The sequence below is a fragment of the Sprattus sprattus genome (genome assembly GCF_963457725.1).
Source record: "Sprattus sprattus genome assembly, chromosome: 20".
Taxonomy (NCBI): Eukaryota; Metazoa; Chordata; class Actinopteri; order Clupeiformes; family Clupeidae; genus Sprattus; species Sprattus sprattus.
In genome coordinates, this window is record NC_137918.1 from 18,055,563 (window position 1) to 18,072,624 (window position 17,062).

The 17,062-nt window shown below is 40.0% G+C and overlaps 2 protein-coding genes across 3 annotated transcripts; one reads left to right on the top strand and one right to left on the bottom strand.

Moving 5' to 3' along the window:
- The first annotated feature begins 1,229 nt into the window (after positions 1 to 1,229).
- On the top strand, positions 1,230 to 5,142 carry LOC308381885 (DET1- and DDB1-associated protein 1-like). Of its 2 annotated transcripts, XM_080859524.1 has the most exons (6): positions 1,230 to 1,476; positions 1,664 to 1,744; positions 2,764 to 2,844; positions 3,183 to 3,234; positions 3,636 to 3,697; positions 3,825 to 5,142. In XM_080859524.1, the coding sequence occupies exons 2-6, from the start codon at positions 1,736 to 1,738 to the stop codon at positions 3,927 to 3,929; spliced, it is 309 nt and encodes a 102-aa protein (XP_080715650.1). In that variant the 5' UTR covers positions 1,230 to 1,476; positions 1,664 to 1,735; the 3' UTR covers positions 3,930 to 5,142. The 2 variants fall into 2 exon arrangements, with proteins under 2 accessions (XP_080715650.1, XP_080715649.1); XM_080859523.1 differs by having other exon boundaries at positions 1,230 to 1,744.
- A 781-nt stretch (positions 5,143 to 5,923) lies between these two features.
- ano8a (anoctamin 8a) lies at positions 5,924 to 16,813 on the bottom strand (the record flags this gene model as incomplete). The annotated part of the gene is made up of 17 exons (XM_080859210.1): positions 5,924 to 6,535; positions 6,829 to 6,939; positions 7,102 to 7,233; positions 7,437 to 7,631; positions 7,792 to 8,472; positions 8,616 to 8,690; positions 8,793 to 8,848; positions 9,049 to 9,175; positions 9,436 to 9,588; positions 9,686 to 9,847; positions 9,968 to 10,095; positions 10,211 to 10,327; positions 10,487 to 10,583; positions 10,680 to 10,818; positions 10,921 to 11,053; positions 11,186 to 11,296; positions 16,720 to 16,813. The coding sequence occupies 17 exons, from the start codon at positions 16,811 to 16,813 to the stop codon at positions 5,924 to 5,926; spliced, it is 3,123 nt and encodes a 1,040-aa protein (XP_080715336.1).
- Positions 16,814 to 17,062: the final 249 nt, after the last annotated feature.

Consider the following 17,062-nt stretch of genomic DNA (forward strand, 5'->3'; position numbering starts at 1 on the left):
ATTTGGTCTGATTTATATGGTTCTTGGAGCATCTGATAACAGGACAGAAATCATTCTAATGACTGTTTGTTGTTACAGTGGAGGTCTTGCAAAATCCCCATCAGTGATTCCATCTCCGCAGCAAACTCTTTCTGGATGGGCACAGTTACCTTGGCAGCATCAGCAGATCCGCACTGTGAAGCGAGGCACTGAATACCAACCCAAGAATATAAAACGGAAAAGGACCCATGGCTGGATCAAAAGGCTCAGCACGCGAGGAGGAATTGAGGTGATTTTGCGGAGAATGCTGAAAGGACGAAAGTCTCTCACTCACTGAGAGCCATCAGAATGGACTGATTGAAGGCTGTTTTTGAAGCTGTTTTGCCTAACACATTACCCTCTGAAGGACTGAACAAGTTGTCTAAAGTTAGATTTGTTTATTTGGGAAAGAGGATCTCTGTTATGTTTACTGAGTTATTCTTTCTTGGCAAATAAAAAAATATACATTTCAATAAAATGATGTTTCCTGTGTGTCGCATAGATAGATGGATGGATAGATTTTTCAGTAGTTCATATATGGTCAACATACATAATGTCTTTATAATCCTTGAAACCCTTCTTAAGAAATTCAGTGGCTCTTTAAGTGTCAAAGGCCAAGAGGCTAAATATGAAGAAAGAGGGAAATCAGGATGAAGGACCTTCAACTATCTCTGTTAACTTTCATTATGACTCCCTGAAGTGCAAACTGATTAATGAATGGGCTGGAGACTTTTGCAACATATCCACATTGTTGAGTCTAACATGGTTGTGTGGTTCTTTTATGGTGTAAACAATGAACAATTTTACTGAACGTATAGTAGAGGACTGTGTTTATAAAGGATCTGCAAGGTGGAATTTTCCAAGGAAGGGTTCCAAAGATGAAAAGAACATAGGTTTTGCCACAGAAAAAAGTTGGAAACTGTAATGTATCAACCCTCAGAAAGTGCCTCTTAATCTTCGAAGCGATCAAAACTGGAAGATATTAGACATTAGCCCATAATGCAGTTAAATTCTTGCATGGGTATCATCACGGGGGAAAATGAATAATGTTGATCATCTCACAATTTTAGCAGTAGAAGAATGAAGAGAGGTTGTAGGCAACTATGTTCAATCTTTTTTAATGCAGAACACTGACGTCATAATCTCACTGGATGTGCATTTCCCTCCTCAGACGGTAGTAGTAGCTGTTTTACCCTGTTAGGAGAAGGGTGAGGGTGAAGATTGCTAGCACGCTATATCAACCAGATAGGGCCAGGCAATTGCATTACTCTATACCAGTTAGTTGGCTAAATAAACATACTACTTTCTGGTGGCGTCACTGTTAGAAAAAAGGCAACACTGAGGCTGTTTTGAATGTGGCCTTTGCTAAAAAATGAGAATCAGTGATCGCGATGACTTGTGTCGTTAGCTAGCGAGCTAACATTAACCTTCTGTTGTCGAATAATGACCACGTTCTAGGTAAATTAGCTACCTAGCTATAAAGAGAACGAGCAATACCTTGGTCGTTACTCGTCATTGTTAATATTTCTAAATATTAGCCATCCCTGGATCACGCGTCAAGCTTTCGTGTGGTATAGGGGATTGGGTGTATGTGGTGTTGTAGATAACGTCAGATAGCTAACGTTACAAATGCTTTCCTTGTCAGCTAGCGTTGACTATACATTGAACAGCTAAAATATCCATCTAGTCAGCCAACGCTACAGGAAATCTACAAGTCATGGATAAGGTAAGTTAACCAAACTCCCCAGCCTTTGAATGAATATTGCTTTAGCTGATTTCCAATTTGAGAATCAGAAGATATCATTTCACAGAGTTTTTTTTTTATCTGACATAGCATAACAGTGCGGACATGCAAGCTCACTCGTTAGCTAACGTCATGCCTGAATTTTCTGCTAAGGCTCGCTACGTGGGTTGGTTAGCTGGATATGCTCCAGTGTTAACTTTTACTGCCTATCTGGAAGTTTAATGGTACACTGAAAGTGTACGAAACAATGCACATGGTAATTTAGCACTCTTGATTCAACCCTAGAAATCATCTCTTAACTAGCAAGCGGTATCTACTACTATGCGAATGGCATGTTGGCAAGATAGTTGGTTTGTTTCAGTACACAAACTAGCTTGGCTAGCGTAAGTCGAACTGTGGGTGTTTGTGACAGGTGGGGTTCTAGAAGTGTAACTATCTTATTAGCAAGCTGACAGCCTGTTGCTGTTACGACAGCTCGTAGCCTTTGTGTTTACAAGGCATTTGTGAGTGTAGAATCTGTTGCATCAACAACTCAACTTTGTTCTGATCTTATCCATTAAGCAACACCTCAGTCATAATATACATGTTGGCATGTCCCTGTATGTGAAATAAGTTGGCGTTCACATGTTGTTATATAACATTGCACTACACACAAACTTAATATGACAAACTATTCACTTACACACATTATCAGTGACACGGACCTTTGTACTTTAGGCCTGAGACTTAAATTAAAGCAGAATTCAACTGTGGTATGCCAAGGCAATGATGTGCTATGTTGGGACATTTTTAAGGTTGAAACCCAATGCCCTCTTTGCGACAATGGCTGTGTAATACTGCTTACTTAATTTACTAGGACGAATGTAAGGTTAATGAAGAGAAAAGAGCACATTTGGCATTTTTGTAAATATTTGAGTTTTTAATGTTGGAATGGTTTGAGTCAGCTCCTGAAAGTAAAGTGGCAATACCTGATATTTAATGTAGGCTTATTTTTCTTCCAGGCGGACTTTTTAAAAGGACTGCCAGTCTACAATAAAAGCAATTTCAGCAAGTTTCATTCAGATTCGGTGTGCAAAACATCGGTAAGTGACTGAAGCCAGCCTCATCTCGTGGGCCTGTTTTTGTATCATTTCCATCATGTGTTTTTGTGTGATGTCTATGATGCCTAGGGCAGAATGTTGTTCAGAGTTGTTTAAAATTCTGATTGACAAGCAGGGATATGAAGTAAAAAGCTTAGCCTGGGGAATGGAAGCGTAGTTTTTTAATTCATAAATGAAGTGAAATTATTCAGTGGTTAGTAATGATGCTTATCTGGTGTTTGAACTTATTTTGTCAGTATGTATGCTGTGTTTGTGTTTGCCTTTTTCTAATATGCTTGATATTTTTATTCTTTCCTCCTCACCCACACTTCATACTTCAGAATAGGAGACCCTCTGTCTATCTCCCAACACGCGAGTTTCCCTCAGAACAGAGTGAGTAGCCCATTGGTCAATAAAGAAATGTTTTGTTCTCAAGTGATGAAGATCTGAAATTTAAATAAATCTGAAATGTATTTAAATAAATGTGTTTTATCACTGTCAATTGTAAAAACTCCTCAGTCAGGAAGCCACAAACATTCTGCTGAATTATGTGTTATCGGTTCAATGTCTTACTCTGTTGTATGGTTAATTTAGCCTTACAGTGAGTTTACATGATGTCTATTAAAGGTCAAGATTTGAAGGAATAAATAGTTTGACCTGATTAAGCCAGCAATTGTGTCTGTCCCCGACAGTCCCTCTTTCAATTTCATGTTCTTGTCTTTGTCAGAAAGAAACAATACATTGAATTAATCCTGCATATGTTAACCAACATTTCATGCTTTCGTGTTTAACAGTCATTGTCACTGAGAAAACAAACATTCTGTTGCGATACCTTCATCAACAATGGGACAAGAAAGTAAGTAAAAATGTCATCACAAAAGTCCTTTTTGCAGTCTTGTGGAATGATTTAATAGAATCCACTCCCTACCTCCCTTGAACAGTGATTGACAGTATGTGTATTTCACACCTGTGTTTTTCTACAGAATGCAGCCAAAAAACGGGAACAGGAGCAAGCTGAAGGAGAGAGCCCTGCTCCTCCAAGGAAAATCGCTCGGACCGGCAGCCGTGAGCTGAACGAGGACTCCTAATTGTCTTCCGGTTTACTCCATTTCACCACATGTAAGCAGCCACCACCTACATGTGGCTGTTTAAGGATTAACAAGCACACAGGCCAAGACCGCGGATACAGACAATTGATAAAGCCGCGCTTGCTTTATCTCAGAGATTGTGAAGCTGATTTGTTTTTCTGAGATATCGGTGTGTTTCTTTTTCTTTAAGTGCAACTCATTATTCTCACTTCTCCAGTGTGCTTAATGTCTTGTGTGATTTGACAATTACATTTTTTCTCAGTTGTCTTGTTATGACTGAGTGTCCAGGAATACTGGCAAGATATGTTGACCAGCTTGGTCTGTAGCCCTTCCTTGGCTGACGGCACCTGCTCAGCACACTGTAATATTTTGTCTTGATCTCATCCATTCAGTAATTTATTGAAGACCTGAATAAAGTTCCATTCTTTCTGTACACATGAGATGTGGATTTAAAATACTAAAGCAGTGTTGCTTGAGTTTACATGTCAAGTGTTTAGGTCTTCTCGCTGTCCAGCTCCTGAGTTTTGTTAGAGGCGATATTTCTTAGACGTATTTAACTCTGGTGTTTTTCAGATATTTCCTGACCTTTGTGGCATGTTTTGATATGCATACACACAATGCAGTTGATTATGAGCCTTAATTAAATAATTTGAGTAATCCTTCTAATGAGTGATGGAAAGTGTTGGTTTAATTTGTGCGGGATATAAATACATTATATGGGAGACTAGACCACAATAGCTTCTTTCATGCCTTTGTGTGTCTGTGTGTGTATCTCACGATCCTACAAAATGGAAATCTGATGGAAGTCTGACGACACTCCGTTTTTTTTTTCTTTGTTTTAGACTTTAAAAGTTTGAGTAGCACGCAAAAACCAGCCAAGTTTGCTTTCAGGATCATTTTCACACTGTTTCTACAGAATTGTTTAAAAGAACACACAACATGCATGTTTGCCAGGCCTTTGGTGAAGATGGGCAAGGTGGTCAAGCTTCCTCACCCTCTTAATTTCCTGTGTCCGACAATGCATTTTAACATCATGACAAAACATGTTGGTTTTATTGAATTTTATGCATATCACAATTTAGGTGTAGGCTACAGTTATGTAAAATTCACAAACCCCTCATTCTGGTCACCCACAATTATATCAGACATTCGTGAAGGATTTTATCAGGCTATGCTTAAGCTGGAATTTTTAAATAAACATACTTTATTTTGTCATCTTTTTTATGCTTTTTCAATTCTGTCTCATTTTGACTTTTCCATTGTGTGAAAAATCTGACCATAATTGTGTGGTCAGACATTTCCATTAGAGTTGCCTAAAAGCAGTTAAAATGATCTTGGTTTTCGAATTTAACAGGCCCAAGGACATTAATTCAGGGAGCTATCCTTACGCAAAATATACTTGTTGCTGAAGTAGAAAAAATAGGTATTTTGACTAATGGTCTATAGTACTGAATGTATCTTTTTCATTAAAAAATATTTTCATCAAAGTAAGATTATATTAACAGTTGTTCACAGTTTTCTAGTTATTGACCTCTAATCATGGTATTCCATCCCACTACATTCCACAAAAAAGCTTTTTTATTTAGTACTATATAGCATCATTGATAATGAAAAAAAAAACAGTACAGTTTTAATTTTTTATTTTGATCATTGTAAATAAAAAAACTTCAGTGAAAAATAGAATGTCTTTAAACTATTCATCAAAAAAATGTACAGCATAAAGATTTCATGGAACATTTTCAATAATTTTCACAAAAAATATCACACAATATGGAATGTGTTGGTGGTCAACGCTGAAATGATGAACTGCAGTGTTCTGTGCGTATTTAACAGTTCTGTGCCATGCAATTATACATACGTTTATAGTTTCATATTTAATTCTTCATGCCTTGTTCAAGCAAGCTAATATTCTAAGGTATGGGTTGGCACTACAGTGTTGCCACTGCGTATATTGCTGCAAGACATACATAGCTATATGAGGACTCTAATTTTTTTCACAGTTTTTTAGAAGGACTGGTATCTGAATCTGTGGACTCTTCAGCATCGTCCTCCAGGGAGGGCAGCTGCTCTGGTGTTGTATTCTGGTTGTGTGATTGTTGCAGACTGGTGGTCTTTATGCTGTCCGCTGCTTTAGAATGCTGATCTGTCACGTCAGACTTGGTAAAATGGAATAGCTTCCCTGGGTTGAAGGACTTGCTTGGAGACTGTGATTTGTCCTGATTGGAAGAGGCTGCTGCCACTGCGGAAACAGCAGCTGCAGGGTCTTTCTTCATCTCGGGAGTTTTGAGGAATTTGAAGTTGAGGAATCCTGGGAGTTTGGGTTCACTGCCTGTGGGAGAAGAGCCGGTCGTCATCATCTGCTTCAGCTTCAGCACATTATTACTGGTCAACAGTGAACTGGGTCTCTTAGGTTTGTCCCCACCAGGCTTCCCTACTCCTAACCCTCTGTAATGCTGGGGGTCTTCGCCTGCAGGGGATTCTGGGGTCCCGGCCTTCTCTTGGTCCCATTCCTGCCGGGCTTGTTGTTCGGCCCTTTTCAGCTCCTCCTCCTCTCTCTTCTTCCTCAGCTGCAGCTGGTACTGCTGTTGAGCCTGACGCTCATGTCGCTGAAAGGGACCAACACAAATGTCAGCAACAGCTGCACAAAAGAATAGTCCTACAAGCTATAACTATCATTTATCTGATAGTATAGCCAGCACGCATGTACATAAAATGTGTGATTTTGTCTGAGAATCATTTGTAATTGTATTTGCATTATATTTGCCTTAAATGATTTGATGCACTGTTTTCTTTCCACAGAGGAGTATGTGTCATCTCTGAGGTCTTCTCCCCTAACATTTTGTGGTCATGAGCACTTTTGTGGTTTTATTAATTTATGTGAGAATTCTTATAAACGCACCTTCAAGGCCTCACGACGCTTGTATTCGAGTTTGGCCATCTCGTCTGCAACCCAGCCAGGTATGTCAGGTATGGCCATATGAATGACATACTTGAGGAGAATGGCAAAGTGCTGGGGGGAAAAAAAGGAACCTCAGAGATCTTCTTTGCACAAAGTAATCTCAAAATCAATATATCAATGTCAAAGAGTAAATATGGGAATTCAATTTAACACCCAAATCTAGCCAGATCATATGTGTGCTTTATGTAACGTTGTTAAAGTAACAGTCTTTACCTCCAGAATAACGATGGAGATGATGGTCATTTCAGGGCTCAGCCAAGGGAACAGCCTCTGGATCTGACCACACTGGCTAATCAGGTAGCAGTTAACTATAATAGCAATCAGACCCATTGCTTCCATTGCTGTCTTCTCAGAAAGAGACATAAAGCAGTTTTAAAAGTTTATCCAGGGAACTCTTATTCTTTTCCACCATAATAAATCATTCCAGTGCTTCGTCAGGACACAAAACACGTCTGTACTAATCATATTATTAAATATGTGGGTGAGATACTGGACAATTGTGTGCACCAGGTATACTGCTGATCAGCATATAGTGTTCAGCTGCTAACCTGCCACTGTCCTATGTTTTCCACCCGCTGGCTGAAAGGCCTCTGCAGGCCAGTGCAGAGCTTCAGAGCATCACTGCGGATCTCAATGATGTTGTTGATAAGAGCACACAAGGCTGCCAAGGGAAATGCAGAGGAAAACAGGACAACATATCCAAACTGGATGAACATCTCCTGGTAATCCTGAAGGGTGCCCTGCTGATTAAAGCCAAAAAAACAACTCACAGGAGTCCCAACGGCTCATATATGGAGACCACATACTGTACACTTGCCAGCTACTAAGGATTATTAACTATTCATTATAGTGGACTGTATCATTTATGAAAGAAGTGTTGATATAAAATTACTACAAGCATACCTCATACGTCAGCATGCAGCTCTCAATCTCTGGTTGGGTCAGGGTTGGAGATTCAGTTTTTTCTGGTGGGACCATCCAGGATATTTTCTTGCTTTCTGTTTCTGATGCGCCAGTTGCTTTCTGTCTCAGGGGGAGAACAACATTGTCTTTTGACCCAGATGACGTAGATACAGGGTTAGGATTACTTGGGGCATCCTTGATGACCTCCGAAGAGTCTGTGTCAGAATCACTGTAACAGCTGTCAAAGATTGAGTCAGGGTCAGCTCCTTCCTCAACAAGGGTGGGACTGCCATCGTCCGGGAAGCTACGCCCAGACTTCACGGCAGGGTTTCTGTGTCTGACCACCGCCTTCTTGGTGAAGCTGACCTTCCTCTGTTTGAGGATATTCTCATCGTCATCTTCCTCAGCCTGTGTGTTTCTGTATCCAGCCAGAAGATTTTTCCTCTCCTTCTTCTCAGGCTTCCCAGACGCGTCCGCCATCTTCTTTTCATCCAGAGCCTCACCGGTCCACCATGCCTTCCTTAAAACGGCACGTCCATATTTGAGAACGGAAGTCTGCAGGACCTCCCACAGGGTCCTTAAGGTGAATTCACCTAATTTTTGGTGTTCATACAGGTAGGGCTGTAGCACCTCCTTAATATTTTGCAGGAACTGACGAATAATTAAGAGAGTGGCCAACATCTGTATAGAAGAATACGTTTATTTAGTTCCCATACCTATTTTCTACAAACATACATTTGAATATCCTTGATATTGTAATGTTCTCCAAGGCAACTTCCCAGTTTAGTTGATAACTCTGTTTTTATCATCTTATTGCGACTTACCTCTTTTAGCCGTTCCATATCTTTGAGGTAGAACCCAATGTAGAATAGGCTTAGGTATGAGTTTATGAACTGGAACTAAAGTGAAGCAATATTTTGAGGCAGTTGTTAGAGATTTAGTGCAATTAGCATAGTGAACATTGGTAAATTATAAGAAATTGTTAGATTCACTGAACTTACAAAGACCAGTTTGATAATAAGATTATTCTCATAGGCACTCTGCAGTTTGTAATTTTCTATCAGAAAAAGAGAAAATGCGTAAATCATTTTGTCAAGTGCATGGCTGCATCCTTCCACCTCATTCCTTCACTCTTAAATAAATGCAAACTATAATTTAAAGCCATTCCTGGCCAAATACTGTTTAAAACAAACATACTAACATTTTCAGTTACAATCACAGTTCTCAAGATATTTCCCTCAGTGGTTCTCATCTTACCCATGTCATTAAGCCAAAGGGCTATCTTCTTGTACACCTCATCACACGTGCTTACTGTTACAGCAAGTAAGATTTTGGGAAGGAATCTACTGATGCTGGGAAGCTCTTTCATTTCCGTTACGAACTCCTGGAAATATGGAGACACTGTGAAGTAAAAGATAACCTTGCCCTTGACCATGCCATGCTAACAGCTAACTTCGAGGTCAACCAAAACAAGACCAAACATGCTGTCCACAGCAAATTTCAAACTGACACAGGCAAATGTAATGAAATATGACATTTCAAAACAAAAGAGCAAGTGATCTTGTCATATTCTTTTTGCTCAACATGACAATTCAAAATCTTGCCTGGAGCCCCAGGGCAGTGAAGACTGTCTGCTTCTCTTACCTGAAGCTCAAGGCAGATGAACATGGCCAAGAACACAAAGCACAGACAGAGGAGACAGACGGGGAGGCTGACCAGCCACCGGAACACATTTCTCTTCCAGGTAGGGTGGTAGAGCTCCTCACACCCCGTCACGGGACTATAGCGCTTCACGCCCTGTTGAAATGATATCTTCCTTAATGGTCTGAAGTTTCAGGTGGATAAACAAAGATGTGCAAGGATGAGCATGGCAGCAGGGTGTGGCTGATCTTACTCGAAACTGTGGTCGGGGCTCCTCAATGGACTCTGCCGGGGTGTCAAGAGTTCCCCATTGAAATGCCAGCTCTGCTTCTCTTCTCTTCCATCGTTCCAGGAAGAGTGTAGCCCATATGACATTGAAGAGGGCAAATACAACACAGCAGATGTCTTGGCTTTTCTGAGTATGAGAAGTTGAGTGTGCACATGTCATTGGTGAGCTGCACACTTATATGACTGGGGCAATTTTTTTACTTTCACCCACTTTGTCAGTCTTAACAGGGTGCATGTCGTTACTCACCTGATCTGCTTCTGAGAGCATCCACAGCAGTAAGCCAATCACCGCAGGGTAGAGCATGGAGCTGGTGTAGAAACCCAACCAGGCAAAGTACATGGCAATCTTAACCCCAAAATAACCACAGATGTCATCTAGCAATGGAAGGAAAGCACAGAGAAATCAAAGGAAAAACATTTAAATGGCACGTGTAGTGGAAATTCATCAGCTGATTATTTTGTTGTGTGAGGCATAAGAAGTGGTCCTCACCAAGGGGTTGTCTCTCACAGACGGCCTGAACCCAGGAGGTAATAAGTTGGCTGAGAATCCGCGGTTCATGTAGAGGGAACATCTGAAGGATTACCCCCCTTGCGTTCAGCTCTGGTACTAAAAGAAATAAACACAATACTTTGGTGTATGATTTACACAATTACTGAATGTTCTTTCAAGATATTACAATGGAATGGTAGTGTGAGGTAACTATATAATATGACATTACATATTATGATACAGATTTACAGAGTATTGTGGCCAGATACCACATACTAATTGGCTGGCCTTCCAGGAAGTGAATGTTGTGAAGGACATCCCCTTGTCTGGCTCGGAGATTGTCCAGCCAATACTTAATGATAGTCTGGCGTTCCTGAAAAATAACCCACAAGAAGTTTGCAAACAGACCTTAAAACTCACATGAGGAATGGTCTACCTTATAGCAGAAATGAGAGAAAATTAAACTCACCTGTGATGTGAAAAAACATAGTTCACTCTCTATGTTTTCATAGATAGTGTCCTCTTCACATGAAAATCGCCGTGTCCCACCTCCATATTGAGATTTGACCTGTTTGGGCATTCCTATTTGCTCTGCACCTCTTAACAAGCTGCAAGGAATTTTGAACGATAAGTACGTACACATTCACAAGATCTAGGTAAGGAATTGAGTTTAGACATAATACTACTGCTAGCTTTGAGTGCAACCTTACTTCTCAAAAGTTGTGGTGATGAAGAAAGCAAAGCCCCGAATATGTTTATGGTGTCTTATGTGGACGATAATTTGTGGGAGTCCGAGTCTAATTTGGTTGAGAAGCCATATCAAAGTATGGTCATCTATGTCGTCTAGAGGAAGAGCACATGTACACAGTAGTTATTTTCACTGACAAATCTACAGTAGAGTTATGTACAAATATATCAAATCGGACCATTTTCACTGCTATTAGTGCAGATCACGGCATGTCTTTACAGCAGCACCTGGGAATGTCATGACAATGTCACAGTCTTCAGTGGGCACCGGCTTCAGTCGGGATTTGTGATACATGATGTACTCTCTGGCCTGAGAGAGCCGCCTCCCAAACCATTTATCTTGAACGGGTAGGCAGAAAAGAGAGAAACATGTCAGTGCAGGGCAACACTATGTGAGGTTCATTATGTCTATCCTGTGATTCAAGTGCCAATTACAACACAACTGAGTTGCAAGAATGAGACTTATTTGTGAATGTCATAATTGTGCCACAACCTGAGTTTTTTCATCATACCACCCATTTCCTGATTTCACCTTTTCTTCTATTGAATAAAAGTGTTAAGATGGCATTCTAATTTATCAACATTCATTCTTACACAGGAAATATTGCAATGGAAAACCCAGGTAGAAAAGCGTGGGCTTTTACCCACAACTACTTTCACCACTGAAACCTTTGCATGTAGGGCAACCACAGGAAACCATTCAATTTCTCATCTTAATTAGGCCACACCAAATGACACCACATCAAAGGAAACAGGCTTAACAAGAAAAAGATAATGTAGCATTCAGACAGTTGACAAAGAATATTCTTGATTGGTATGATAGTATGATGACAATCAATGCATAAAATTCAGGCATGACAGCACATTATTTTACATAACACATTTGCAGTAAATCATGCGTGCAGTAACATAATTTTAAGGAATGTCGTGGTCTCATTGGTTGCAGCTAGAATTAGTAATGTCCCTTTGAATTGGTTTAGTGAACCATCACCCAGCTTCACAACTAATCTCTCAGACATTTAATGTGTCAGGGCGATGTGTCCCCTGATAGGTTTCCTAGGATTTGATCTACCGTATCGCATGGCTGCACGGGGATGTCACAGAGAATCCATATCCAGCTCAGAGGCCCAGTCTGTTTTTTCCCCCTTGGAACTTATATGTATGTCCTGTGTTTTATAATCCAATCTACTGTATTCCTGATACATTTATGACAAGTCATAGACAAGTCAACATACTCTGTTTGTTGGATAGCTGTAATAAATCATTATATATTTAGCTTTTGAGCAAACCGAGCTTATCTTGTGCTCATAACTGTTTTCATTGTGTATGTCAAAAGGTTTCAATTAGAAAAACACAGATGGCTTCCACAACTTAGCATATCACATGGCCTTTGGATTGAAAGGACATGAGGATTAGGGTCTGTGTGCACTTTGGTTGCCTTTTGAGTTGCCTGCAACGCCTATGGGTCAACACCGGATTATGTTTGGTTGTTTACACTAAGTTTACATGATGAAGTTTAGTTTTAACATTTCACATTGGCATGCATTAGTGTGAATTACTGATATCAAGCAACACTGGAAGAATACTTAACACCCCAGAGACGAATGTGGAAGTGCTGCTCACTGTGCATTTTTGACTTTTTCAGATGGCCAAAAGTGCTTTGTTTTTGCCACCTATTGCAAAACTGCTTACAGTGATAAATGTCGTTGACGCTTAGTATCTACTAAGCAGTTTTTGAAAAGCAACATGATAAATTCTTGTAATTTCATGAGCAATTGTACAGCTTCTACTTTCCTCTAGAATACTGTTATATCATGTCAAATTCAATGATACACTGAGTCCTCATTGTATCATACTTAAATAGTAACCAATGGCTATCATAACTATAACTGCTAGGCATGAAACCTTTTTTTTTTTTTTTTTACTTAGTGCATGAGTTGTCTAGGGAAAACAAAACCTGAGTCTGCAGAGGGAAACTTGTTCTCATCTGTTGATTTGGGAATCAGAGAATCAGGGAGTCACTCAGCACAAGACTTATGAGAGATAAAGCATCTGAAGTGGATATTCAAAACTGGGTCAGAGAGATACGTTCGCATGGATTTTCCTTTCAGCCTCAACTAAAGACATAACTATTTGGGCACTTAATCAGTCTGCATCACACAAATCAGTTTACAGCTTTGTATAAATGATTTTTGCAAAATGCTGTCTGCTTTTTAAAGTTACACCTTTGTTTGAGGTCCGCAGACTGGGCCGTGTCTCTGTTGCAACGGCAACGTTACAGAAACACAATATGATAGCTAAAAATAAAAAGCTAAATTTTGATTGAATCTTCAACTCATAACAATTAACCACGAAAGGCTTCTTTTAAAAAATAAAACTATACTGAACATTTCTAGTAGTAAGTTTTCTTTTCTGTTCCGCATAACTTTCTGTAGCAGTGTTGCCAAATACTGTCCTGTGAGATGAATACAAATTAAACAAAAGATGGGCTTCAGCCAACTTCAAAACAAATGAGGATATTATACAACAAACACTATTCTGTTCCGCCTATAGCCTTTCAAAATGTAACCCCCTTGAACAACATATAGCCAACTGACTGTAACAGACAACAATGAGACATACTACAGACTATAATTTACCATAATATCAAAGAACTATAACGTTAAGTCTACTGGTTGCAACGATTTTGATTTGAAGGATGCAGGCTATTTTAAACCTGAGCACGACCACAATTCATTGCTGCAGGAATAAAAATACTGCAATTCTTCGGACATTTGTTAACAGGTCGATGTAGCAGGTGTTTTCAGACGTAACGGTCCAGTTGGTTAGTCCCCGTTTGGGGCACTGTGAATCACCTGAGTTAATGAATACATATAACCTATAGAAATTCTTCATGCACAGGTGTCAACACTATACTCACTCAGGACCTTTGAAGACATTTCCGCCGCTTTGCATCATTTCTTCAGCGTGCTGCAATGTTGATACCACCATCCTCCATCGTGGGCTGCAGTGGTTGTGCTCTCTGTTTGACAGCATATAAATCAAGGACCTTTACATTTTCACGACCCGCGATATACTACATCCTTATTTGGAGCAAGAAATGCATGTAGTAGCCTAGGCTACAGTGCCCCACCGAGATGACTAAGTGAATGTCATTCATAGCCTATGTGATCTCATAATTTAGCGAACCGAGGTCACGCAGTTTCAGCAATACGCATCTGAATAGACATTCTCATTTTATTCACAACGCTCTTCGGACGCCCAGAAAGAGTGGGTACTGGAAAAAATGTAGCAGGTAGCATGTCGACTTGCCAATTCCAATGTCTGCATTTTTATTTTTTATTTTTAAAAACTGATGTTTCAATTCAATATTCAATTAATTTCTGATGAAGTTTGAAATTAACACTTGCATTAGCGATCAACTTCAGCCCCTCCCCTCAACACACCCCAGGTACGCTTTAGCATGGCACATTCAGAAATGGTGTTCCTTCGTGTCATGAAGGCTTTGAGTTGTATTTCCTCAATCGCACAGTCATCTCGCTCTGCCTATACCCTTGCTGTCGCGGGGCTCCCCACTGCAAGCAGTCTGCTTACGTCATAGATCCTTCTGGGTGGTATCTGGGCCGATACTGATGCTCTTTAATTTGTGAATATATTTAAATGTCAAGTCTCTCCGGTGACAGTGACATTCATAAAAATGCACTAAGACCCAGACTTATGTTTGGTCTTGGTTGTGTATTGAAATGGTCCTGCTCAATTTCTCTCTCTCTCTCTTTATCTCTCTCTGTCTCTCTCTCATTGCATTGATTTGTTCAAGGTATTTTAGTGATTTTCCAGTTAATTAATGGCATATATTGTGGAGCATTTATTCTTTCCATAATTTCCACTGATGTTTTTGTTCTTGTTTCCACTGATATGTTTTATATTCAGGCAATAGCACAATAACACATTCATTGTATATAGACATACAAAGTGAATGAATACTCTCTCTGTCTCTCTCTCTCTCTCTCTCTCTCTCTCTCTCTCTCACACACACAAACTCACACACACACACACACACACACACACACACACACACACACACACACACACACACACACACACACACACACACACGTGTGTGCATGTGTTTTTGCTCACTTTGACCTTCTGAAGCAACCATAATGTTTGTATCCAGCATAAAAACTTTTCCAACTTGTTTTCATTTGATCTGGTAAGAATACCTGGGTACTCTCTCCTCGTCAATACTCCCCTTTTAGCTCTTTTGTGTCGGACACTAGGGGGCAGTCAGAGTAAGCAGCCTAATTTTCACTTACATTTTGGTAACACATTGAGTCATATTAAATTGCGTTTTGCGCTTTATATTTTTATGTATATTTATTATGGTTTACCATGTAAATGTGAAAAAAATCTGATTCTGAAAATAACGATCTAATCAGAGAGGAGAGTCCACAGAAAGAGAAAACAGGACCAATGACAGGATCGCTTATGAAATCCAGTGGGATACGCCTGCATCTGAGTGCAATTCTATAAGGCTCTGTAGGTTCAAGGTCAGCTTAGGTTGAGCCTGACCTGGAAAACGCATAAACGTGTTGCGTCTAGCCCAAAGGTTCCCTGGTTGACGTCTGCTGGACAAATCAACAACAGGAGGGTTGTGCCCCCTAATGTCTTAAGCACATGGAAAGTATGGAGACTTAAGAGGGGCAGGAAAAATAGGAAGTGCAATTAGGACTTGTGGAGAATAGGGAACAGTAGAAACCAGAGACAAAGGGTCTCATAGTCCTATGACCCCATGAAGGAAGGAAGACACCCTTTCCTTTCCACTGTTGAGGGCGGAGTATGGAGATTTGCCCCTCACTATATCACAACATGCTTACAACAGTACCTAGGCAACCTACAGAAATCTATTTTGCTTGTCTGAAGAAAGGCTGCAAATACAGTGTTATGAACTATAGGCCAAAATAAATGTGATATTCTACAGTGAATGCTTGTCAGGAAATACATTCCAGAAGTGAACAAATATTTCATAAAAATCAACATGTTCAATGGCAACTACATGGGAGATATTGGTGTAATGTAGGGGGACAAATTGTTATAAAAATGCCAATTTAAGGAAAAGGATAGATTCCTGGCTCTAGTGGCTGCCTAGACCCTTAAGAGGGGTTAAGATCTAAAGACGCTAAATAGGGAAAACATGTATCATAAACAAAGGATATCCTTTAAACAGGATAGAGTGGCCTTCTTTACTTGGCTTCACTATTTATTAATTGGCTCCCAGTTGCCCTGTGGGGACAGGGGACAGGGGGAGGAGGCCTCCTTCTGTGTTTTCTCTGACGGGAAGCTAGTGATCAACATGGGAAAGGCGTTTGATTGTTCTCAGTGTTGCTCACGCACTGACGGGTAATTATACTTGGAGGGGATTTATAAGTGAGGAGGCAAACTATGACCTTGTATCTTGAGCAATGAAAGAACATATGGAATTTAAGTATAGAAGAAAGACTATATTTGAGGATAGGCAGAGATACGTGATGGGCAGAAACCTTATTTGTCTCTCAATCATGTTATGAAACTTTCCTGTCATGTGAATGGGCGGGTTCGACTAGCAATGGTTTGCTTATGTTAAAGCCCCTCTGCTGGCTTGGGCACTGTTTTAAATACTTGCTTCCCATTGACGCAAAACAATAACAATTGTTGTAAACCTGCCAGAGCTAAAAAAGAAATCGTGGGGATTTCAACTGTGAAGCTTTCACATTTTTTTCCACCTTCCAGCATCTGCCTCAGCACCTGTGCTTTGACCACTGGTGGACCCTTGCTCCACTTTGTAAACATTATCATGACTCCTGCATCCGTCCCCATTGTCCTTTTACATTTTAGGGTTGTCCGACCAATGTAAACATTTTTGTAAAACAGAAACAGTGCCTGGGATGGGCTACTGTGGAAGATTCAAAATAGGAATATTGTGAGCTCAAACTGATTTATTTTAAAGTGGAATGTGATGCTAATCTTAATGAAAACTATTTCATGTCATGAAATATATGCAAAAATTCAATATTGATTACATAATAGTGGTTATTATTTGTGTCGCCTTCTTGTTATTTTATTATT